The 24,441-nt window shown below is 36.9% G+C and overlaps 3 protein-coding genes across 4 annotated transcripts in view; 1 reads left to right on the plus strand and 2 right to left on the minus strand.

The window, feature by feature from the left end:
• Nucleotides 1–1,202: 1,202 nt before the first annotated feature.
• On the minus strand, nt 1,203–6,864 carry LOC146471145 (thiamine transporter 1-like). Its single transcript, XM_085121160.1, has 3 exons — nt 5,810–6,864; nt 5,181–5,322; nt 1,203–3,192 (listed from the first exon to the last, which is right to left on the minus strand). The coding sequence occupies exons 1-3, from the start codon at nt 6,832–6,834 to the stop codon at nt 3,013–3,015; spliced, it is 1,347 nt and encodes a 448-aa protein (XP_084977286.1). The 5' UTR covers nt 6,835–6,864; the 3' UTR covers nt 1,203–3,012.
• A 255-nt stretch (nt 6,865–7,119) lies between these two features.
• LOC146471146 (cyclic AMP receptor-like protein A) lies at nt 7,120–22,706 on the plus strand. The gene is made up of 14 exons (XM_085121161.1): nt 7,120–7,186; nt 7,271–7,323; nt 7,671–7,725; nt 10,744–10,800; nt 14,008–14,071; nt 14,735–14,822; nt 15,506–15,595; nt 16,067–16,114; nt 16,590–16,668; nt 17,482–17,529; nt 17,847–17,929; nt 18,639–18,712; nt 20,461–20,531; nt 21,439–22,706. The coding sequence occupies exons 1-14, from the start codon at nt 7,142–7,144 to the stop codon at nt 21,616–21,618; spliced, it is 1,035 nt and encodes a 344-aa protein (XP_084977287.1). The 5' UTR covers nt 7,120–7,141; the 3' UTR covers nt 21,619–22,706.
• Nucleotides 22,193–24,441, minus strand: part of LOC146471147 (uncharacterized) — a 31,646-nt gene continuing 29,397 nt past the window's right edge. For both annotated transcript variants that reach the window (XM_085121163.1, XM_085121162.1), the window contains exon 14: nt 22,193–23,416. In XM_085121163.1, the coding sequence (XP_084977289.1) occupies nt 23,261–23,416 (156 nt within the window). In that variant the 3' untranslated portion in view covers nt 22,193–23,260. The remainder of the gene's footprint in view (nt 23,417–24,441) is intronic.

Genomic DNA, 24,441 nt, shown 5'->3' on the forward strand with positions numbered 1-24,441 from the left:
GTGTAGGAAGGCCACATAATTTAATATGCGGGGGCAGGAGCCCATTGCTCCTGGCGGGGGTGATGGCGACTTTCAAAGGGGCCACTATTTTTTGGATGATGGGAAGGTACTAGGCTTAGGTATTTGCAATAAAATATTATAATGCAAAAACGATTTAAACAGACTACACCTTTTTTGTGGAAGCTTTGAGTCCAGGTTCCTCCATCCTTTCCTTACCAGAGGCACCGGGAGCAAGAATGAGGTGAAAATGGCCCCGAAAACTAAGACCCTCTCTTTTTTCTTGATATGTCACTTTTCCGGTGGGGTCTTAGCTTTCGTAATTACGGAAACTGAGACCCCATCTTAATTTTTGTTGTTTATCCATTTTATTGAAGATGAGTCGGGAATGAAAGAACAGAAAGAAGCGAATGTCAGTTATCTTCCCTTATTTTTGTACTTTTCTGAAGGTGAGCGGTAAAAAGCAACTGAACATTTGGTAAGTTGCAGATGTAACTTCCTTTCTCCTTCAGAAAGAACAATTACACACTGTTTCTTTCATCCCCGACCATCTTCAATAATCAAGAAAAACAAGGGCTTTAACTTTTGTGACAACCAACACATGTACACACCACCATTTTCGCCGCACTGAGGTTGCCGTATGGTTTCAAAACGACAGATACCGAGAGAAATCAGGCCGCTATGAGCCATAATCAGTGAACACTCGTGATATTTTCAACTCGTTGGTCAAAAAACGTACTATCTGCATGAAGTCAATTGTCTCCAATTAGAAGAGAGGAGAGATCTCCACTATTCCAGCTGATAAGTGGTCACGAGTTAAAATTTAGACAAAGCCAAAACTAAAATCTAAGGAGTTTGATTGGACTTTAAACGAATCTTACATCAATGCCAACTGGGCCAGAGAAATGCAAAAAAAAAAAAACCTTAACAGTACAGGATTAAATGAATGGCAAACATTGTTCAAGTCGGCGAGAAAGATCTGCAAAGAGAATAAGTTAAGAGAATTTCAATTTAAGTTTTTGCATAGGATAGTTATCACCAAAAGAGAACTGTTTCGTTTTTTTAATCAATCAGGACAGTGATTGTTTATTTTGCGGTGAAGAGGATTCCATAGACCACACCTTCATTAACTGTCAATTCACACAGTCCTTCAGGGAAAATGTATTCAGGTGGTTCAACTCTATGAATAACTCCTACTGTCTCCCTTCATTGAAAGAATCTTTATTCAGTTTATCTGAAAATTCACCTAACAATATCCACCTTGCAGCAAAATTAAACAACACTGTTATTTATGAGATTCTACATTTTATTCTTGTAAACTTCACAAGAAAGCTTTTACTCTCTCAGACTTTCCCAACCAAATAGGAATTAAATACCAACTAGAAAAATTCCAAAAATTGTTAAACATTATTTAGAAGCTTTTATAATGATTAAGATACTGTTAATTAAATTTAGCCAGTAGTATAAAAAAATAAAAAATATATATAAAAAAGATGGAGACAATTGTCATTTCTTGCACAAATTCCAATGATGAGCTTATATGTCACTGACACAAAAAAATCTTTGGATATAAATCGCTGAAATCGGTACAAATCAAGATAAATCAATAAACGAAACGAGTGCGTCAAAAATCGACATTAATCAAATCAGATTTACCAAATTTTATTGATTGATATATAGATCGATACTGATTTTTATCGATTGAATACGCCAGGATGAACAATGTTGAAACATTTACTTTGAGAAGAGCATGTCGTTATAGTTTAACAATGTATTTAACAACTATTAACAACTATTTAAGGATAGATAAAATTAGAAAGATAGATTGATCCTTGGGACAAAACCAAAATTACCTCTTCTTCTGTTGAAAAAGCTAGTCTATAAATAGCCAGTAAACTGATCAAATGATTATAGTCGAACCTCCATGTGTGACCACCTCTCGTAAGCGACCACCTATCAAAAATACCAAAATTTTCCCAGTCAAAGCCCTATGGTTGGAACCTCTCGAAAACTACCATCTCTCACAAGAGACCGCGACCACTTTTTGAGGTGACAGCATTACAACTTTTTAAGCAACCGCTTGACACATGGTCTAACCTGCATGTTTGCTGATGGTTGATGGTTTATTTCAAGATCACGTTGCAGCCCAAGGGCTGAATTACAATAAAAGTTTTCAAATTCAAAAATTTACAAGTATATTATAAAAGTATCAATAATAATCTAATTCAAAATAACATTAAAAAAAACATTACGCCTAACAAATTTAAAGTAGCAACCGATCTTTCGACAAATCTATAAAAACATTCTAGAGTTATTGGCGGGTCATTTCGTAAACAAACAAGTTATTTGCTCTGTTTGTTTTTACACGAGGCAGGGCAAAAGGACGATGATTTCTGAGTTTGTACTTGACGTTGTTCAATGGTAGTAACTGTTTAGTTCATGATTGGGATTTGAAACATCTTTGTCAAACAGTTTACTGCATAGCAGACTGTGGTGCTCAGCTATAGGCGTTATGCCCAAAAAACTGCAAGCACTGTTGTAGCTCAATCTGGGCAAGATTATCAAAAGCGTCCTTTTTCGATGCACAAAAGCTCATTTTTTAAGTACTGTAGCAGCGCATTGTAGAAAACTGGCACACCATAGTCTACAGAAGATCGCACGCACGATTTGTAGAACAGAACTAAATATGAAGGAGGTAATTGAGCTCTTTTAAGCTGGACTAGAAAATATAATTTTTGGCTAGCTTTCTCGTTCGCATGGGCGTTCCAGGTCAGGTTGTCACTTATTGTTAACCCTAATTACTTCGCACTCTTGACCACTTCAAGTTCTTTGCCATCGATGGTTGTGGCATCAAATTGCTCAGGTTTATGAATAAACAAAATTCTGATTTCTTTGCACTTAAGGACAACTCTATTTTTGTTAGACCATGTATGTACTTTTGCTGTATACACACTACGCTACTCAGGTTCAAGAGTTAACTAAATGTTCTCTCCCAGCAAAGTGTAGTTTCAATGCTTAGCTCTCTGGAGCAACTTCTTCCTCTATGGTGTTGGACATGTCCTCAAGAGGTTCACTTTGTACTTCAACGTATCGTTGTGTCCAGCTTTGTCGCCATCCAACTCTGGTTAGGTAATACACAGCTCTTGCCAGGAACACAGCTCCGATGATGAAGAAGTAACTTCCATAAATGACAAACTGAAATGACACAGGATTGAAGACAGTGTAAACAATAAAATGAAACACGAATCTGTTAACACCTTATCAATAATAATTATTGCTACAATTATTGTAGTAGCTTGAAGAAAAAGTTAGCTTGTACAAATTACCTCATCGCCACAATGATTGCCATCTACATGTGTTAATCTCAGTACTGTTCATACTAACATTGAGATTATTGATGGCAATGACAATAATTTTTGCTTGCAATTAGCATTTCTTGAGGCTTTCGTTATTAAGAATTGAAAGCCTAGCATTCAGTGAGGGAATCAAAGCCTCTAGAGAATGAGACCTCTTTCTTTAATTACATCATGTTTCCTTCTTTAATCACTTCAACTAATTTCCTTGTTAATACACCTGATTTTCAGCCTTGATTTAAAAGTTGCCAATTTGTTCTAATACATGACTATTACTCTGTAATAGAGCCGAAATACTGTAAAATTTGTCCTCGTATTTGTAATAAACCAAAACTTGGTTTTAAAACGATGATAACCATCCTTTTTAATAATTCATTTTCTATAGGTAGAACTGTACCAGCACATTATATAAAGTAAAGCCAATGCTTTGTTTTCCATTTACTCTTCTTGTAATTTTATGAAACCTCGTGACTGGCAAGTTGGCCAAGATGCTTTAATCTGGTCAAAACAGCTTCCATTTTAGTACATAAAACGAGCTTGTTTCCTTAAGTTGCTGAAAAATCTCCACAGTTTAATCCTCACTATCTTGTCTTGTGTTGGCCTCATTTAAAGCTATTCTAGCAACCATGGCTTATGAAACATTCATTGTATTTAATACAATAAATTGATGGGTTTTATGTAAGATAGAGCACGCTTTTGCCGTAAAATTGAAATTTCTCCAATAAGCCCTTTATAATTTTGGCACAGAGAAATATACAGTAATTACATGTACCAATTTGGTATGTGAGAAACTTTGTTGCATATTTAATTCACTTCTCGTTGGGATGCAATATACCGTGTAAGATGGGAGACTGAGGATATTATAATAGGGCCATGAAATTGTAAAAAGGACCTTAATGTTAATGAGTGATGTTAAGGTTACCCGATACCTTCAGAGGTGTCTTGCATTTAAGTGATGTAGCGCGTCCAGTTTAAACTGTAGATACCTAAACTCCTATATCAAATTAAAGCTTATAGAGCTGGCTATCAAACTATACCAAGAATTTTGAAATAAAATAAATTGTCCAATTTTTTATGCCGCTAATTGCGAGCGTCTGGATCACCTTTTTAAAGCTACAAGTCAAAGTGAATTTTGTTTTTTTGCTAATTTAATTTGCTCCTCAGTTTCCGGACACAAAGCGCTAAAAAAATGTGTCTGCGTTTTGCCATATTCAAATAGGATGAAAAAAAATGTGGCGTAATCGTACAAAAATTGCTCTCGGAGAAAAAATATTTCAAAACAAAAAATTCGAAGACACGTTTTTTGTTGTTTATATGTTAAACTAGCTACTGTCCAAATTTCAAGGCAAGCAAACAAATTCCTTTTGAGTTTTAGCTCTTTGAAGTGGCTCCTCCAAGTGAAAAAAAATTTATTCGAGAAAACAGCGCTAAAAATTCGGCAATTCATGTTATTTCAAAATTCTTGGTTTAGTTGGATAGCCAGCTCTATAAGCTTTAATTTGACGTAAGGGTTCAGGTATCTACAGTTTAAAACGGACACGCTACATCGCTTGGACACAAGACACCTCTGAAGACACCTCTGAAGGTATAGGGTAACCTTAACTGTTCTAGATTCAGCTTGCTCACAAAGCAACAAGTTTGTTACAGGTGTGAAAATCAATGGAACTTGTTCAAGGAAGCCCTAGGGCTTTATGATTAAAGTTGAAACTGCTAGATGAAGAATGACTTAGATATAACGAGGAACAAAACTTCTGGAACACACCCTAAAAATAAGCTAATTAAAACACTAAATAAAACAAGAGTCCTCAGGGACACATAGTGACTACCAACCTGTGTAATAACGGGAAGATTCAGCCCTTTCTCATCCACCACAATGCTTGTCAAAATTGTTTGTAACAGCAAAGCAGCAAACATGTTTATTCCAAACACCAAAGCAAATCTTGTCATCTCAACATGTTTGGCAATCTGCAGACTAACAAAGTAAAAATAACATTTTTTAATATGACTCAAAAAATTTGTTTTTTTCAGAAAACTTACACTGCATCACTATGAATGGTCTTGTATCAATTTGAACCTTGTTGTACTCCATGGGTCACATTAATAATGGTTTCCCAAAGTGATGTGAAGTTAAATACGAGGAATTAAACTGAAGTAATGGGGAAATATTATTGGACCTACTCTGGACCCTCAAAAACTTCGAACCCATCTTTACAAAATTGTCAGAACTTTTTAACAGTCACTGGAAATTTTCTGAAAAATAATATGAAAAATTGAATGACCCTTGGAACACTTCAGAATTTTTTGAGAATTGTTGAAAATTTTCAATGCTTCAATTAAGGTACCTAAGTGCAAAGTGACTGAAATTGAAGGGACAAGTGGATGAGCCTGGCTTAAATGTAGTAAAAAAGTGATCTCTGTTTTTAACTACATTGAGCCAAAAGAATACAGCCTAACATTACCTTGCTATTGTTATGAGAAAAGTATAAGCCGTCCGGAATAGGATGTACATAATGTATGCCACCCAGATGCTACTGGTCTGTGCACTGAGAAATAGAAAGAAAGCGTCTGCCACCGATACAACCCCAAGGCACAACTCTCCAAACACAGACCAGTTTATCTTCACATATGCCAGCATAACAGCTACTAAAGACCCAGTAAGGTGTGAGAGTGCAGTAACACCGCCATTGTAGATTTTGTGATTGTGGGAAGGGTAGATGACATCCCATAAGTTCTGCACATAATTTTCAACTTGGAATTCTCCACAGGTTGCAAAGGCCCACCACAGAGACCATCTGAGTAGCTCTTTGTTGGAATAGCATAGCTTGAAATCATGAAACATAACATACATAGTTCTTTTCCAGGAAGAAAAGCAGCTCATTTGCTGTCGAATGGGTTCATTTTCTGGGTCTGTAATAAACACGTTCCCAGAAGCCTTTGGTAGAAGCAAGGTGATACAACAGGCAATTGATACACTTCCCAAAGAAATGTAATTCAGAGTAAGGTAGTCAGTTACTTCCAATGAAATCAGAAGCTGGCCGACTACTCCAGACATCATTCTTCCTACAAGGACTGCAGCCCTGGTGTAGCTGGTAACTACCAGGTAGTGGCCTCTATCAACAACTGCATAAATGTACGAATAGTATGCTACTTCGGCGCCAGTGGCAACTCCATACCCGAACTGCATGAACTGCATCGATAAAACTCCGCGTGCCCAAATCAGAAGTATTCTTGTGGTCAAATAGGCCAAACCTTCAGTAATTATGACTGGTTTATACTTCAACAAATCTGTTACCAAAAACACCACGAAAAGGGTCACGAGATACGAGTAGGTCCAGACTGGATAGATTTGATTATCCAGTTGTTCTTCTGTTAAATTCATGGGTGGCGCCTTCAAATATGGAGTCAGAAAGGGTTCCGATGGCTTCATTTCCTTGAAAAAGCCATACAAACAAAGAAATAAAGTGGCCTTGATCCAAAATTCCATCCTTTCTTGCTAGCTCCAACCACGTGTCACGTGATGGCACAGTCTATTTGGCTTCCGCATAAACGACCTTTGGCTAGGGAGGGGAAGAATTCATTTTGTCCTGATAATAACGGGCCCTAAATCATACCTTGTAATTAACGACGACAGTAGAACCTGCCTAAACATGTCTTTAAACCTAATGAGTGTTGTGCTTTATATTTAAATTTGAGTAGAAAACAAGGGGACTTAGATTACCCGCTGACCCTCCCCTCCCTTTCCATCTTTTTTGTCGCCGAAGTATTATAAGTCATTCCGAATGTAAGCAAAGATGGCGGGTAACTGTACTTTATTTGCGGAAAACCCACACTACTGTGTATGTGATCTTGTGTATTTATTTACAGGTATCATACCTGGCACGTGTAAATAATTCACCATAACATTTGCTTTTGTATTTTAGAAGGTGCTATCTACTGTGAAAACAACAGTGGCTTCATTTTCGCTGATTGCCAGGTGAGTTTTGATTCTTCACTTTATTATGTTTACAGCTAGCTTTTCTCGTGATATTTTGACGCTGCTAAAAAGTTAACAGCGTTGCAAATTCTAGAAAGTAACAAATTTGGTTGTTTGAAAAATATCTTTATCGACAAGCCGTATAACAGTGAGTAAACGTGCAGTTTACAATTACATGTATCTTATAAGCATTCATACGCGAGTTACAGTACCTTATTTGTTTTAAACCAAGTAATGTAACGAAAGTTTGTGATGACAAAGATATTTACACAAGTTTAGGTGTAAATAGTTTAATACTTACACATATGTATAAAGCTTAGCTATCTTTATTTTTTAACCTTTTACAGTCTTTTCATTATTTTCGTCATATGGCTCTTCAAAAAGTACAAGTATTTTGTGCAGGTATGGAATTTTTAATCGCTGTAATAGCTTTTCAGGAATATTCATTTGGTCATATTTAGAAAGTTGAGCAAATGTCTGGTTTTTCTTCTCAAGAAAATCAGAATATTAATTTGCAGTCAGTGTAAAATGTAGACTTCATACTACTTGTATAATATGCTGGAAAAAAAGTGTATAATATGCTGTCTGAAATATTTGAACAAACCTGCTAACATATTCTCTGTATTTCGACTGTATTGGCTCTACAGTATGTTGCCCAGTTTCGCAATAACTTCCTGATTTTTGAAAGGAAAACTTCGCAGTTTCCTTTCCAAGACAGTTGATTTACCTACCTTTAAATGTTCAAAAGTTGACAGTCTTCCCCAAATATTAAAGAAATTATACCATTGTTCGTAAAACTATTAAGTTGCCCAGTTTCCGGCCACAGAAAAAAAGCAAATTTTCCTTGAAACCACCCAATGTAAATTGACTTGATAGCTCCTTAATAATAGTGGCTGAGTTTGGTTTTTATATTCATTTTAAGCTATTCAGGTATGCTTTCTCATCTGCCATTTTACTGAAGTTATCAAAGTTAATGTATGTCTTTTTGACCTGGAAACTTGTCTTTAAATCATTTGCACAGCTGTATGTCTATAGAGTACACACAAATACAGATCACCTTATACGTACTTTTATTCACGCTGAACATACATTAGCTGTTGTTAACAAATTCGTAATGTTTGTTACATATTACACATGTATCAATTCATTAATTTTCCTAGCAGAAAAATTTTAAAATTCAGTTTTTTCATTTAAACGATAAATAGGTTTTGAACAATGTGTCTTTTCGTGGAATGGTTCAGTGGACAAAACTTTACAACTGTGTCCCTGCAGTGTCACAAGTTTGTTGTTACGCGGGATGCCCTGAGGGGGCATACCGTGTCTAAAAACGGGTCGATTTCTTTTTTTTTTTTCTTCCTCGTGGCCACAAATCTGTACATTAATTTATTCAATAACCTCTCCCCTCTCCTACTCGGGATGTATTGTTCTGATTGTCTTCAACGACAGCAGGCCAATCAAAATCTATTCTTGTCGCTTCTATCGCGAGGGAGGGGACCCACTCACCCCTACCTGTGTGACGTCAGCGCATCATTTGATTTATCCATTAAAGCTGGATTAAATTGTGGCGCCATATTGTTAACATGTTGTGGACTCAAGTGTGCCGTTTTCAAACGGAAATTTCACCATTTTGAAGCGGTAAATCGAAAGAATAACTTCTAAGAAGCACTTGACATCTAAAACGGTGGAAATTGGAGAGTTCCTGTTGAAGGAATCGTGCTTTCTTTGACAGTCTTAGACCACAATTGCAGACAGAAAAGAGGTCATTGAGAAGCTTACGTTATCGCAATGGAATTCCTGCAATTTCCCTTGAAACCCTGAGTAGCGTAACACAAGGGAAACAACGTAACGCGATCTTCGTGACTCAAACTATTCCATTAGCAAGGATGGTTTTATAAATCTGCGAAGCACACAGTTGGAATAAATGAATCATCCACAGCATCTCGCGTAATGCCAGTATAGCAGGCATCTTGTTTATGGAGACTTTGAAAGTTTTTGAGCCACAAACTATACTGACCATGGGTGCTATAATTATATATCTGATGCCTGTAGCATAACATACTTGCATGGGTGTTTATGCAGGATGAGTTGGTGTATGATTTAATTAACATCGAGTGCAGGTGGAAACATATCCTCCCGTCGTGATTGAGCTAATTGAATAGTTTTAACTAGTCAGAAAGATAGTGTGATGTTGTTTCGCTAAACTTTCATTGCACTACTTGACATCATATCGGAAATTGATTTATGATAATGTAATAACCGAGCCACACTATTAGAGATCTGACTCGCGTTTACTATTGAATCATTTCTTTATTGCGTCAAATCAACATCACATCACATCTCCTTTATTTACCCTCAGATTTAAAGAGTAGCTTACGCAGCTAATACCTCCAAGCATTTACCGACCCAGGACCTATATATGGCGCAATGATATTTACAGCCAAACGACTTTGCACGGTCAACAACAACATGCGAATGAGCTGAGCTTGAAACACCCTCAGGCATTTCTCCATTGTATCTTCCAGTGTGATTGGTCAATTTTGCAGGCCATATTTAACTGCACTGCAGCCCTCTAAACTTCAACTAGTTTCCTTTTTCACAAACCCGATTTACCTTAGAGACATAATAAATTAAATTAATATCTTACTAACGCTGTTTCCTTGGTCTGTACTGTAAGTTATGGATTCTGGTTTATTCTCTTTGATTTATGGCCCACGCACTTCATGCCTGTGCCATGAATCAAAAGGAAAAACCTTGGTCTGTAACTTATGGCAATTTATCAAAGATTTTGTTAGTTTTTGCACAAATTTGTCATAATGGGGTTTCGTTTATAATAGACACATTTTCAAATCTTTGTGTTTTGATACTTTAGGGTCAAACTGTATAGGATTTTTAAAGGGAACCTCCACTCTGACAACAAATTGAAGGTTAAGCTTTGGAAATAGTGTCTAAATTCTAAATTTTAGTCTAAAACGTAGAAATGGCATCCAAGTGTGTTAAAAATTGGATATGATTATCGACTACTTTCCCTTTTAAATTTCCTGTGCACAGCCATTTTGAATTTTATGATGTGTAACGGTTGGCGCTTTTGTTATTCAGCAGAAGTTCTTTTGTTTGAAATAATTGAGCAACCGTGTTACATCATGAAATCCAAGATGGCGGCGCCCAGGAAATTTAAAAGCCAAAATAGGCGATAATCAAATCATGTTTTGCCCGACACTGAAATATCATTTCCATGTTTTCCAACAAAATTTCAAAGTAGATTGTATTTTCAACAATTGAAAGTTAATATGTTTCGAGGGTTGAGGTTTCCTTTAGAGCGTATTGCATTTTGTTAGTATCTTATCTTTAGGGTTTAAGTTATAATACAGCTAGAATTTTATAATATACTAAATTTTGGGACGTGGTTTGTTGACGTTTCAGAGACTTATCTTGGCCCTCAGCGTGGCGGCTTTCCTTGACAGTGTTGGTTATTTGCTAGTGAGTCTAATCATTTTAAATATATGTAAATTAAAAAATTTGCCTCATTCATTGGTTTAATTTAGTTAACTGGAGATTAAGTTTGTAGGATGACGTTAATTTTCAACCTAGTTATATTCAATAAGCAACTCTATTTCACAAACATGTCTCTGTAACCCTCTAGTCGCTAATCACTTAAACGACCACCAGTGACGATCTAAATGAACCAGTCAATAACAACCTAAGTCCTATATACATGTATAGAGATGATATACACAACCAGTTGACCCCATTGTCAACTGGTATTGAGCGGTTAGAATACCGGTAGTGTGATTCACATGAAAGTGACAATTGAGTGATTATTTCTTGGTTTCCATGCTTAAGTGGTGGGTTAGATGGAGAAACTTCCCTTAGTTAGTGGGTTAATGAATCATTAATAAATTAGTTCTATTTTCCATCCCAACAAGACTGAAGCACTTCTCAGAGGTACAGTTTTCTGTTGATTGCTGACATAGCTGTATGCCTAGGAGTTGGAAGTTTGTCAAGTGTTATTAATGGCTTAGTGTTTATGTTGACTACCATCTCTCATTTCATAAGCACACAACCATTGATGTAAGCTCTTGAGCTCTTGAACTTTTATGGGTGTTGGTAGCCATACTAGGAAGACAAACTTAAATCTCGATCATTTCAAAATAGGATGATGTATCTATTAATATCAGTCAGTGTTATAATTTTACATGATTTAATTATAAGTTGTAGAGGTCCACCCCGGGTATATGCTTCTGGTTGAATATAAATCCCTGGCTTAAGTCAATCAAGCAGTTCTGTCCAACATCGGGTTGAAAGAATAAGTTTTACTTTGTAGCTTCCTCTCTCAACCCTTTCCATTCATGAGTGAGAAAGAACCAACCAACAAGAAGTGGAATTTGTGTTATGTCTCGACTCGTCACATCCCAATTTCAGAGGTTAAATGCACAAATATAAGGGTTTTGTGGGCTCAATTTGTCCAATGTTTGTCTGTTTAGCCACCAAAAACCTTTGTGCGACAAAACTGAGTTTATGCCCTTTTATAGTGCGCCTTCGTGTTGAAAGGTCTTGTGTCTGTGTGTGCTTCTTAACTCGTGAATGCGCGCATGCGCAATGAACGAGTTATAGCGATGGTGGACTTTTTGACTTGGTTGGTTGGTTGGTTGGTTCTGTCGTTAACTTTCGGGCATGCGCAGTGAATGAGTTTTAAATTCAATTAGTGGGGAAAAAACACGCGAAAATTTTCTGTTCACGGCGCATCAGGATATTCTCATTCAATCTGTAGAGAATAATTTGACAATCATTGTTAATTAGTGTAAGAATGGAGATTTTTCGTCGAATCTGAGCAAAGTTATAGGTTTTCTCATTTTTTTCCTCTAAGTGTTTTAAGAATTTAAAAATAATTTAATTGAAAAAATCAATTAGTGGAAAAAACATGCGAAAATTTTCTTTTCATGGTGCATCAGGATATTCTTACTCAATCTGTAGAGAATAATTTGACAATCCATTACGAAATCGCGCCCATTGAAACACGTCGCCCGATAAAAGTGGGGTACCATGACGATTTGCGAGCATTACAAAGCGTACCGCTGGTGGCAGTATCTTTTGTCTCGCAGCATGAATCCTCAAGAGAGTTCGGTTATTTGTTGCACAAGAAGAAGGAGTTTACGTAAGGAAACGGTAGCAGCGCCGTTTGACAGCAACGTATTAAGTTCTAACATCGAATGTGGTTGATTTAGGATCATTTCATTCAAAATTGTCACTTGGAGTCGCAGTATATTGCCGTAAAAACATGCTTGGTTGATTGAAAATTACATTTACTTGATTCCGCCATGCCGCTCGCTTATGCAAATTACTTTCAATTCACTGGAGACAGTGATTATCTGTTTTCCTCCCTTTTTATCGCAGTGATAGCATACATAATGCCCATTCTTACTGGGAACTGTCGTTTGTCATCGTATAACCTAAATATCATCACTTCCTTGATAGTGCAGGGCAACTTTTTATTTATTTTAGTTCAGTCACGCAACTTCTGGAGATAAACTTCGCCTTTCATTCTTTTGTGTTGCGTTATTTTTCTATTATGTTTCAATGAATAGATGCATTCTGCGAATTGTCACTTTAACAATACCATACACAAAAGACTGCTGTGATTGACATCCAAAATGAAGCTCATTTGCATTTACGAGCGACGTGTTTCAATGGGCGCGATTTCGTAATGCATTTTGGTGTAAAAATGGGGATTTTTCATTGAATCTGAGCAAAGTTATAGGTTTTTTCGGGTTTTTTTTCCACAAAGTGCGCCGTCTTTTAAGAATTTAACATAATCTAATTTAACAATAATTGAATTTAAAAATAATTAAATTTAAAAATTCAATTACTGAAGTGTCGGCAAGATCTTTGAATGAACAAGACGAGCATTTACGTGACTTGCGTTGATGTATGTTTAGCACTAGTGGCAAACATTAGTTTGGCTGTCAGTTTTCACGCGAAAACGGAAAGTGCCATGTCACGCATCAGTGACATCGTAAACAAAATTATGCAAATTTCTGGTGAAATGAACAATTTTAGATTTCTTCAGCTTTCATAGAGGTTTCAGAGGGGAAAAAATGTTTCATTTTCACAGTTTACATCTGGTAATTTATGGGAAAGCAAAAGGACGCGGTCATTGAATTTTCATGAACTGTTTAATACATACCGTGCAGAATTTAATAAAATGCATGTGTACAGGATCAAAACCTTTTTGGTACGCTCACTGAATAATGAAGCAAAATACAGACAACTAGCTTTCATTGAAATAATTCTTACTTAGCAAGAGTTAGTCATACTTCAAATTATTTTTACTTGAAGATTGCGTGGTCTGAACTCCAAAGGAAAATTTTTACGCATTTATGCCGGGCATGAAATGTAGTGCGACACTTTGTTCAACAGATTTCCCTTCGTGAGATCAGCTCGAGCAAAGTAGCCTGTGTAGCTGGCAGTTTTTGTGGGTGGGCTCAGCGGAAAGCCTGGCACAAGGGCCAAAACGATTCTTTTAGTACAAATTAAGAATGGTTATTTCTCGTTACATAATCGGGCAAAGATATAATTTTTTTTAGCTTTCAAGGAAGTCTCCATAGCCGTCTTAATTTCAATTACTGATGTGTCATCTGCATTCACGAGTTGGCTCACAGGAGCCTTTGATTTATTTTTTTCATACAGACAGGCGTTCCTCCAGATGACAGCTCTTTATGTGACTTCCAAGCATGGCTACTCTCATTTATGGGTATGTTGTATTGATAATACTGTGAATTTAAGGTATCACATTATAGGGTCGTGAAGGAAAGGAAAAGGAAAAATAGGCTCATGACATGTAAAAACAGCTCAACTAAGTTAACCCATAAACAGATGACCCGTCATGACATGTTATCTGCCTAGTTCATAAGACCATTACTGGTAAACCAAGTGAGAACTTATGAAAGCAGGGAATCAGCTGACTGTTAATATTAAAGATATCAATAAATTTATTTAGATCTATTTGATGGATCACTTTAATCAATCCATTAAAAACTGGTAATTATTGTACCCACAGTAGAACCCGGTTGATACAGACGCCAAAGGGACATACAAAAGTGTTGGTATCATCCGGATGTCTGTATTATGCAGGCTCTCAGAATAAACGTCACGGATATGTTTTAGAAATACAAAGACTCAAGCATACAATTTAAAGGAACAGAACGATGTTTAACATCTTAACTGTAACTTAAGTTCAAACTGAAGAAACTTTACACTCATTCAAATAGTCTTGCACTAAAATTAATGTTCCCTCAGTGAAACATAATCATTTGAAATAGTCTGTGACTTTGCTCTACATTGCGTTAATTCAGCCAGACAGACTAAATATTAGACAATAAATTTATTTATACAGTTAACATGTTTTATCTTTCAGGTTTTTCTGTCCTGCTTTGGGTTTGCTGCATCACCTTTAATTTATACTGGAATGCAATAAAACAAGTGAAAACTGATACATTTGAAAAGTAAGTCATATTATTTTGCAATTATTTTTTAATTAAGTAATATTTAACTTTCTCTTGTTTGTGATAAGACAAGAAAACAGCTTATTCTTCATTATTAGTTTGTGGGCAAGTGAAAAATTGTTATGGTTTTTGAGAGATTCTGTTTTATGTGAATTCAGGTCAATTATCCCCTAATGAATATTAAATTAATATATGAGTTAAAAATAAAATTGGGGGTGTGGTGTTCATATTCTGTCAGTTGAAATATTCCAGGCTTAATTAGCTGGACTGGAGGTGTTATATGTTATATCATTGACATGTGGTATCATTGACATTCAGGACCACCTTATTTAAAGCCTTGAGCTTATGTGACAAGTAGTATGGGTAGCTTTTAGTAAGTATTTAATTTGTAATTTGGCTGTAATAATTATTTTCATGGGTGTCAGTGCCAATTAGGTTGGGAAGGAATACCTTAACCAATTGCCTTTGTGGCTCTCTGATGTAATTTATTATTTTCAGGAGAAGGGGGCAGGCATAGAGTTTGGTAAATTTATTGATGAATTACCCAATATATCACCTTTTGGTCTTGTCGCAGAGGCTTTCCAACAATGTTTATAGAAATAGCTGTGTATTAATGTAAGGTCGATGATGGTGCCTACTGAAGTGAAAGATTCCTGAACGTTTTTTTTATCTTTGTTTTCTAGGTATTACCACCTTGTTTCATGGGGGATTCCCTTTGTTGTTGCATGTTTGCCTCTTATAAATGACCATTATGGGCCAGCAGGGGCCTGGTGGTGAGTACTGAAATTAGTTGCTGGCTATATGATGTACTCTGAGATTTGTGTTTAACTTAATAGCATTTTCACACCATGTTGCATGTGGTGCATCTTATTCAACCAGCACTTAACCAGCGTAAACTTTTTCCATAATTTTTGTTAACTTTTTCTTGTTAAAGAAAGCTTTTAATTAAAAATGTCTTGAGATTCTTTCTGCTTAGATGGTTTAGACTTAATATTTTTTGCGATTTGTTATAAACTTAGAAAACTAGCTTGAAGTTTTAGCCATATTAAAAAAAAACATTGATAACAACTGCAGGTTTTGTGACTAGTCTTTACCCATAATTGGGACAGGATTCCACTCACAGACAAGAATCTTTTTCCTCCCAGAATTATTTGCATGAAAACAATTATTCATCTTATTCATCTTGTTTTGATTCGAGAAAAGTTGTAAAAGTTTACCATCTGCATACATGTTTCCTTTCACAGTTGGATTACTAAACAAAGTGATAACAGTGTAGCTTGGAGGTTTGCTACGTAAGTCAAATGTGATGTTACTTATTAATGATATCTTTAAAAAAAATCTTGAGGCCTCTGGGCTGCCGATAATGTGATAGCATCTTCAAGAAATCTTAAGTTTATTAGTGTAAATGAGTACACATATAGTGTTTGGATAATTTCTGGAAATATTGTCACATTAAATGCACTTCTTTTGACTATTTATATACTATTACAAGATAATTGTTTGCAGCTGTGAAAGTTTTATAACATTTGTTTCAACCTTCATAGTCAACTCATTTAGACAGGCGGGATCAAAACTAAAAAGGCAGGCCCGTAGGGAAGGGGGGTGCGACGGTTGGCCTGCACCCCGCCATATGCAAGCATAACTTAGTGTTAATGTCCCCAAGTTACCTTCCTTGTACTGGGGAAGCTGTTTATGCACTCTAATATATTCTCTACAGGTAAGTTCTACTCTGATCTATATTTTATTTGTCTTTCATTTCATGTACAGTTATTACATTCCTGTGTATGTTTGCATTGTTGGGCTGTTTGTTGTTTACTCCTATATCTTCATTACAATCAGAAGACAGGTTAGTATTTCTGCAGTACTGTGAGCACATATTAACTCAGCAAGTGAGTAGTTAGTACACATTGTTTGATCCCACAAACAATATATGCTGATGCTAATGAGCTGGTTGTTGATCATTAAGTTAAGGGTCAGATGGTCTGAAGCCTAAATTCTACGGCAAGTCAGAGATTGTTAGGAGCAACCAACACTGGCCTCATTTGTTTGTTTGGTTTTTGTGTTTTTGCTACTTGATACTTTGCTCATTTAGTGAACAGCTCGCAGAGCTAAGAAGTTACTATTAAAGGACCCTAGTCAGCCTCCGCCATTTTCGATGCCATCGAAATTATTGATATTGCATGGTGAAGCGAAATCTTATATCCTTTACTGTAAGTTGTGTTCCTGAAAGTATGTTTCATTATCTTAAGTAGTTTCACAGTGATTTCGTTTATTTCCACACACTGCGAATTAAATATAATAGCCAAACTCTTGCATATAAACAAAAACAAAGGTGTGGCTGACGAGGGCCCTTCAAACATTACCTTAAACAGTAGCATTATTAGTTGACAATTTAAGTGGATAATCCTCTTCACATTTTCATTGCCTCAGTTTTTTGGTGTCAATTGTGGTACATCTTTGCATTCTTGGCCTGACTTGACTTCACATGTAGCCTGTAATTATTGTGCAGTGTTGTTAGATAATAGATAATCGAAGCCACCTTAGAGCCACTAAATCCTCACTTTATTGTCTGTAAAGAGCAAGTACACTTATAAACTAACATTTTAGGTGAAAGAAAAGTTATGTTTTTGTTTTTAACATTGCGTTTTTCTACCTTCAGATAAAACGTTGGGATGGAACATACAGTGCTGAAGCAGAGCGAAGTAAAGTAAGTCTTCTTCTTTACAGTTTTCCATTTCCACATATTATTAAGAATGTTTTCATCCTGGTCAGTTCCAAATGATTTCTTGACTTGGTACATTTTGGACCCTTTTTTTCCCTTGAAATGTTTGATGTTGTACTGAGCTGTTTGAATTTAATGACAGTGAGAATAATAAAATTGAATCAGCTAGTCAGCTTGGTTTTGTTTGCCCCTAATCATGCTTTGTTGTGCCAGGTAAATAAGGGCTTTCATAACCAGCCCTAAAATGTTGTTGTGTGATGTAATAAGTTCACGTTGTCGTTGTTGTTTGTTTTGATTGTTAGGCTCTGATGAAAGAAGACATCAAGCCCCTAATGTGGTATCCAGTGGTTTATCTGCTAACCACCATATGTCCTCTTATACACAGGTCTGTATCCAAACAGCTTTATTAGCTAATATTAATAATATATTTTGCGCATATGTAACAGTAAGAGTGGAGACTATAAATAAAAAATGTCAAATGTCATGTCAAAGCTTTATATGAAATGAAATTATTATTAGACAACCCCAGAATGTGAGAAAACCTCACACTATTATGGTTACATGCTTTACAATCTGTGACAGGATTTGAGTTCTTGTCTTTATTTGTGTCTACCAATCATTGGTTTGTAAATTGTATCCTGTCCTTGTATCCACTGACATTTTAAGGCCCGTTTAAACAGTTTCAACATTCGCTTCAACATGCATTCAACACAGTTGTTGAACCAAATGTTCGGGGCATTTGAACAGGTCATTCAACGTTGTTGAAAGCTTAAAAAAAATTATGTTGCAAGCTTGTTGAAAGTGTGTTGAATCAAAATTTAAATTCAATTGATTTAAACTTTCATTCAACATCGATTCAACATTTTCTTTGTTCTTGAAAATGTTGAATGGCGTTGAAACCGTTTGAAAACACCATTCATCCAACATTTGCCCAACATCCGTTCAACTTTTGTTGAACAAATGTTGGGCAAAGGTTGAAACCGTTTAAACGGGCATTTATGCAAAGCAATGGAGATGGTGCCCAACTATTGAATTATTTTTTCACATGCATAGATTATTGGCTCAGAAACTAAACCGTTTTCTTTTCCTTGTAGAATCAATAATGCAGTGAGTTCACAGCATAATTTTACTCTGTTGTTGCTTCAAGTCCTATCCAGTCCATTAGTTGGTAAGTGATTATGGTATTGACTTGCAGCGTTTACTGGGTGACTACAGAAAACAAAATTAATATATTTACTGGCAAAAAAGTTGCAATGAACTGGAAGTCATGTATCAAAGAGCTCAGATGGAGGAAAAGTAAGCTTTGGGAAAATACAGACCCTTCAAATATCCATATATTTCTAATTTCTAACTTGATATAGGTGGTGTCATTGCTTCCCTAATAATAGTTAAATCCAATTGGAATTCCCACTCAACCACTCTTTTTACATAATATATAATAAACCATTTTAATAACCAATAACCACTCTAGCAAGTGATTATAACCAGCTGTAGTAATTACAATTTTTTTTTAAAAATGCGTTTTTTAAATCTTTTATAAGCCACCAGCCCAAAACTAAAATGCAATTGTAAGAAATCAACTTTTAAAAGAGTACAAGTTTCAACAAAGGGAAAAGCTGACTCGAAAGTGAGAAGATAAACTGCCAGCAAGAAACGAGAGACCTATCGAAGGCGCGGAAGCGCATACATCTATACATGGCAAGCCACGCAATCGCTTGAGACACACAGTTAGCGTAAAGAACGTTTGCAGTTACTTGTTATACTTGACTGAAAAGCGTTCGACAAGGCAGCTATTGCCGATCAAAACGTCAAATTTATGAACTGATGAACGTGGTGAAGCCCCCTCCCCCCCCCCTTCCCCCATCCCGAAGGGGTTACTCCCCAATGTAAGCTAGGTACTGTATGTGCGGCCCCAGAGGGTGTGGTTTTTGAGCCGCTTTGGTCTAGCTTATAACCATTTTGTTCTGAAGGTCTGACAATAACTATGGATTTTACAGGAATGGGTTGTATTCTAGAGACCCAATATAGCCTCGTTCGCACCTTCTCGTCCCTAATATACCTGAGAACCCCTCCTCCCCCGGCAGGGTTTAGCCAAAAGCAAAAAGTGCTTAAAAAAAAGTGTTGGGAAAATTGGATGTTTGTCACGTGAACCTAGTTTAATGGCCTTAGCTCCCACGAGTCTCCTGTAGCTCAGTGGTAGAGCATCTGAATTAGTAATCAGAAGGTCTTAGGTTCGACTCCTGATAGGAGCACGAGGATTTTTTTTTCCGAGTTTGCCTGTGTCGCTGACTGAAAAAACTCTTTCATTTGAATAAAAAGTTGTTCCTTTATTCTTTTGCTTTCCCATTAATGGATCCACAGAACGTTCTAGAACCTTAAGCACGTTTTAAAGTTACCTTTCTTTAAGAGGAGGGTTTGACATGATGACAATCAGAAAACTCATTTTACTAAATCTACAATTTGTCATCTTTTACTGTTAAAGGATAGTTTTAGCCACGTGAAATCATATATCAACAGTACTCCGAACACGAACTACGCTCTAGCAAATAAAGAAACAAATGTTTATTTAGTTTATTTTTTTATTTAAATTATGCACAACCAGGATTCCATTGGATTCTGGCACAACCTATTACTTAGTTAACTTTTTTCGGTAGAAAACCTGAGTATCAGGCGTTCCTGAGGGGAAGGGGGTGGGGACAGCCTTTCCCTCGTCGCCCTCCGAACTGATACTCAGGCTAGGAATTTTCTTCTCCGTAAGCCCAATCTCGTACCCAGAGTCTTCAGGCTTTTTGGTTGCCCCGCTGACCAAACAGCCTGAAGACTCTGGGTACGAGATTGCCGTAAGCCTGACTGGGGGACAGGAATTACTTTTCCAACACATTTGTTATGTACTTTTTGCCGTGATTTTCGTCTTAGGGGTGCTGAATGCTGTTGTCTTTGGCATGGACAAGGAAACGCTCAACAGACTCAACTGGGTTCAAATGAAGGTACAGAGAACATAGGCTTGCGGACGCTCTTGTCTTTCTTGGAACGTTTAACAAGAAAGTTGAGGTTGATGTTGGCCTAAATGGAGAACGTTTTAAGACGATCTCAGGCTGTGATTAAGTAACTCTTTCTGTATAAGACTGCCAAAGACTGCCAAAAATTCTAGTACACATTTCCGTAACATAACAGTAGTATTCTTATCGCAACGTAAAAAAGTTCGCTTTTTAAGTTTTCGTTTCCCTTCCCTGTCCTTATTGATTTACTACGGACATAACCGTAAACCCAATTTCTAACAAATTTAGATTTGAAGAGGACTCAAAGTATGACATGTTCGTGATTTCTTCATATTTATCTTAAAAGCTGTTTTCCTATTAAAAAAAAAAAAAGATCGACCGATTCAAGGTTTTTCTTTCTCTAAATTTTTGATTAAAGGCTAAACTTTAGTTGGTCGAAAAAAAAAATATCCCTCGAAGGTAGAAAGTACCCTTAAGAATTGAAGCAGCCAAGAATTTGAAAACATTCAATCCCGACCAAGCCAGAGGATATTACACGGCGGCGCGAAGATATGAATTTTATTTTCTCGTGTCAAAAACAATATTTCACGAAAGAGTGCAGCAAGTGAGAAAATAAAATTCATATCTTCAAGCCACCGTGTAATTTCCTTTTTAATACATAGACAAGTCTATCGTTCTATCGTTCGCATTTTTCACCGACTGTTTGCACAAACAACCGTGAAAAAGTGTTAAATTAAACGTCATCGATATCCTCACTAGTGAGGATATGGAAAATGCGCCGCTCGGTTCCCGGATGTAGTTACGTATGAATTTTACGAGCGGTGTATTTTCCAGTGAAATACTCTTGTCTATATAATAAACGTTTTCTTAATGAACTTGTTATTTTCTATTTCAGGTTGCTTTTAAGCAGCACTCTGGGGCAAAGAAGCCTCTGGTTCGTGAATATCCAGTGGGTGAGACCACCGAAATTAGACCCAATGATGACTCATCCTGGTCAGGCTCGGGCACATCAAACGAATCTCCCCGGCCCCCCTCTCCTACACCAGTTGCCGCACCACCTCCCCCCTTGGATTAGTAGATATCACCAGAAGTTCATTTGGGAAACATAACGCGCCATAAAGAAATGCAATTTCCGTGGCTAATAATGATGTATTTAAGTTGTCTCTTAGAAAAAGTTCTTTGCTAGAGGAAGATCACGCAATTGCTTTATGTGGAGAATCTTGTAGAAATGTTTCTCGTTTTGTTATCCACCGGTTAATTTCCGCGCACTCTCATTGGACGGAAGACGTCACGTGGACCGCAGCTATCCGACGTCACACCGATTTGATGTCCGACTCCAGGCGATTTTCTTCGAGAAAATACAAACAAAGAACGTCACATTTTTAGATCTCAATCACAGTGTAATGAAATCGAGTAAACAAGATAAGTTTAATTTAATCATGCCATGACTGTAGAAAAGACAATACAGCCAGTGACGGTGAAGTGCGCAAACTTCAGAAATTAATCGGATGGTTATAAAATAAATAAACTGCTTTCTGCTTATTGCTATGTCGGATAGTTATGCCCTCGGCTAAACTGCCTCGGGTATTATTCTCCGATATACCAACCGCCTGAATAGGTTTAATTATTATGTAGGAAAATAGCACAAATTCTCGAAAAATTCTCGTTTTATTGACATATCATGAAGTCATTTGATTCTTAACAATAATCCGTAAATATTAAATAACTGGAACAAAACGAATTCTGGAGTAAAATATCCCTAGATTTACTCAGTTTTCAGTTCTAATTGCAAGTGTGTTTGTACATATTTGAATGGAATTTGCACAATAAATAATTTTTCTATTGTGTAAGGAAAACGACAATCAGGTATACATTTATAATCGTTTTCCCCGGACACGATAACTAACATTTTCAAAGCTGATTTCATTTCACCTAAATAGGTTATTTGATTTCTTTACTTGGAAATGTTATTGTACAGTTTGATGAATTTGGTGGTAGGTTATACAGTGGAACTGAAACAGTACCTCTTGCACAAACGTTCATATTCCTTAGGAACATCTGGCTAACAAAAAGCAAGCTGAAGAAAACTTGTGTTTAAATTATAATGTACAGTACATTGTACTGAGTAAGCAAACTTGCCAGAATAAACATAAATTTCACTCGTACTGTTGGGCCGAGTGTGTTAGAATATAAACTTGAGCGGTTGTTGTTTCTAGCCATCCAGGGAGACCCAGGGGCAGTTAGTCGGGTAGCAGGGATTTTTGTGGGCGAAAGTTTACTGTAAGAACGTTACGCGCTCTTACTGTAAACTTTCACCACGAAAATCCCTGCTACCCGACTAACTGCCCCTGGGTCTCGCAGGATGGTCTCTAGCCGGTATTTCCGAAAAGCCCTATTTGTATATTGGTTGAACATGATATTGCAGAACTAGAACTTAGAAAATTATACGTAAAAACAGGTCAGAAGTCCATCACAAATCCAGCATCCTTGTATATAGTGTTGCGAGTAGTTTGTCGCTAGTAAGATCACTTTGGATGATCGTTTTCGGTGGCATTTGACTAAAGTGCATTCGATCAACGACAGCAAGTAGCATGAACGCTGTCATCTAAGTTCTCCTGTAAGTCTACAGTAATTTTACTACTACAATTTCTCCGCGCGAGAAATTTTTGTTCATGTTAGGCCTTGTAAAAGGTAATGACGGCGCGCAACAGGAAGAACTAAGCGCTCTCCTCGATTGCTTTGTTATCGTATCCGTTCTCTGCAATATTTCCATCCAAGTGTATATCTGTACAGGTCGGTTCTCCCAGCTGATGTTCCCCCATGGATGAATCCATTCTGGAGTTTCCAAAATGAAAATGTTGTTGGAAAGCGGCCTGTAAATCAATAGGAGAATAGTGCAACTTGTTGAGTCATGTACTGATGAGTGTGTGTACTGATCCTTTAATAAAACAGAATGTGCAGAACCTGTGATATCAGTGACGCTGTGAAACACGGAAACAGGTAAATTAAAAAATTTCAAGTACAGCAAGGCAAAAAACGAAAGCATTGTCGGATGTCAGCCGTCTCACTCGCCCCTGTGGGTTAGGGAGAGGAGACGGCTGACATTTCAGACAAACGAAAGCAAAGCCGGAAAAGGACAGTTTGACCGCAAATGATAAACAAGCCTCTCACAAAAGAAAAGAGAGGATCACAAAGAGGTGTATGCATCAGTCAATTCCAGCTGTTCCCATGCTACCCCCCCCCCCCCCCCCGGGAATTAGGATTTTTAAAAAACAAAAAGGCAAATGCCCCAAGGCCGGGACATACAAGTTGTCTAGTTGTTCAAATGGCCCGGGGAAGTGGCTTAATTTCTTCATTTCTCGTCTTCCTTTCAAAACCTCTAAACTAATTTCAGCCCAAATTTAATGAAAACTGAATGGGAAAATGTTTTGGAAAAATGCTTATTGATTCGTAATCAACCTTAAATAACTCAGGATTAGCTTAATTGAGTTTGTAACAACTGGCGCCAGGGTTGTAGGGCTCCACTTTAGTCAAAATCAGCATTTTAATTTTAGCCGGGCCGCAGCAAGAGAGCGAGGTTTCAGGCAGGTTCTACGGCATACATTTTAGGGCCCCTGGGGCCCGTTTCTCGAAAGACCCGGTAACTTACCGGGCCCGATAAGTGTCTTTGGTGAAAAATGTTACATAACAGAAGTCAATTTTTGTTAGCTTTGAATACTAAATTTCAAAATCTTATACTAATTCTATAAACACATTGGCCAAGTACCATGTCTGTAATCACTGTGTAATCGGCGAAAAAAAAAACATTTAAAAATATACTTACCGGGCCCGGTAAGTTACCGGGTCTTTCGAGAAACGGGCCCCAGGGGCCCGTTTCTCAAACGTCCCGGTAACTTAC

The sequence above is a fragment of the Pavona decussata genome, unplaced genomic scaffold (genome assembly GCF_977016875.1).
Source record: "Pavona decussata unplaced genomic scaffold, jaPavDecu1.1 SCAFFOLD_106, whole genome shotgun sequence".
Lineage (NCBI taxonomy): Eukaryota > Metazoa > Cnidaria > Anthozoa > Scleractinia > Agariciidae > Pavona > Pavona decussata.

Bases quoted from the DNA above. Each gene is read 5' to 3' on its own strand.
- LOC146471145 (XM_085121160.1), bottom strand. From the start codon at position 6,834: ATGGAATTTTGGATCAAGGCCACTTTATTTCTTTGTTTGTATGGCTTT. The intron at 5,323-5,809 runs GTAATGTTAGGC...TTACTTTGTTAG, and splicing joins TTTCTCATAACAATAGCAAG to TCTGCAGATTGCCAAACATG. The intron at 3,193-5,180 runs GTTGGTAGTCAC...GTGTCATTTCAG, and splicing joins ATCTTCCCGTTATTACACAG to TTTGTCATTTATGGAAGTTA.
- LOC146471146 (XM_085121161.1), top strand. From the start codon at position 7,142: ATGGCGGGTAACTGTACTTTATTTGCGGAAAACCCACACTACTGT. The intron at 14,823-15,505 runs GTAAGTCATATT...TTTGTTTTCTAG, and splicing joins AAAACTGATACATTTGAAAA to GTATTACCACCTTGTTTCAT. The intron at 15,596-16,066 runs GTGAGTACTGAA...TTCCTTTCACAG, and splicing joins GGGCCAGCAGGGGCCTGGTG to TTGGATTACTAAACAAAGTG.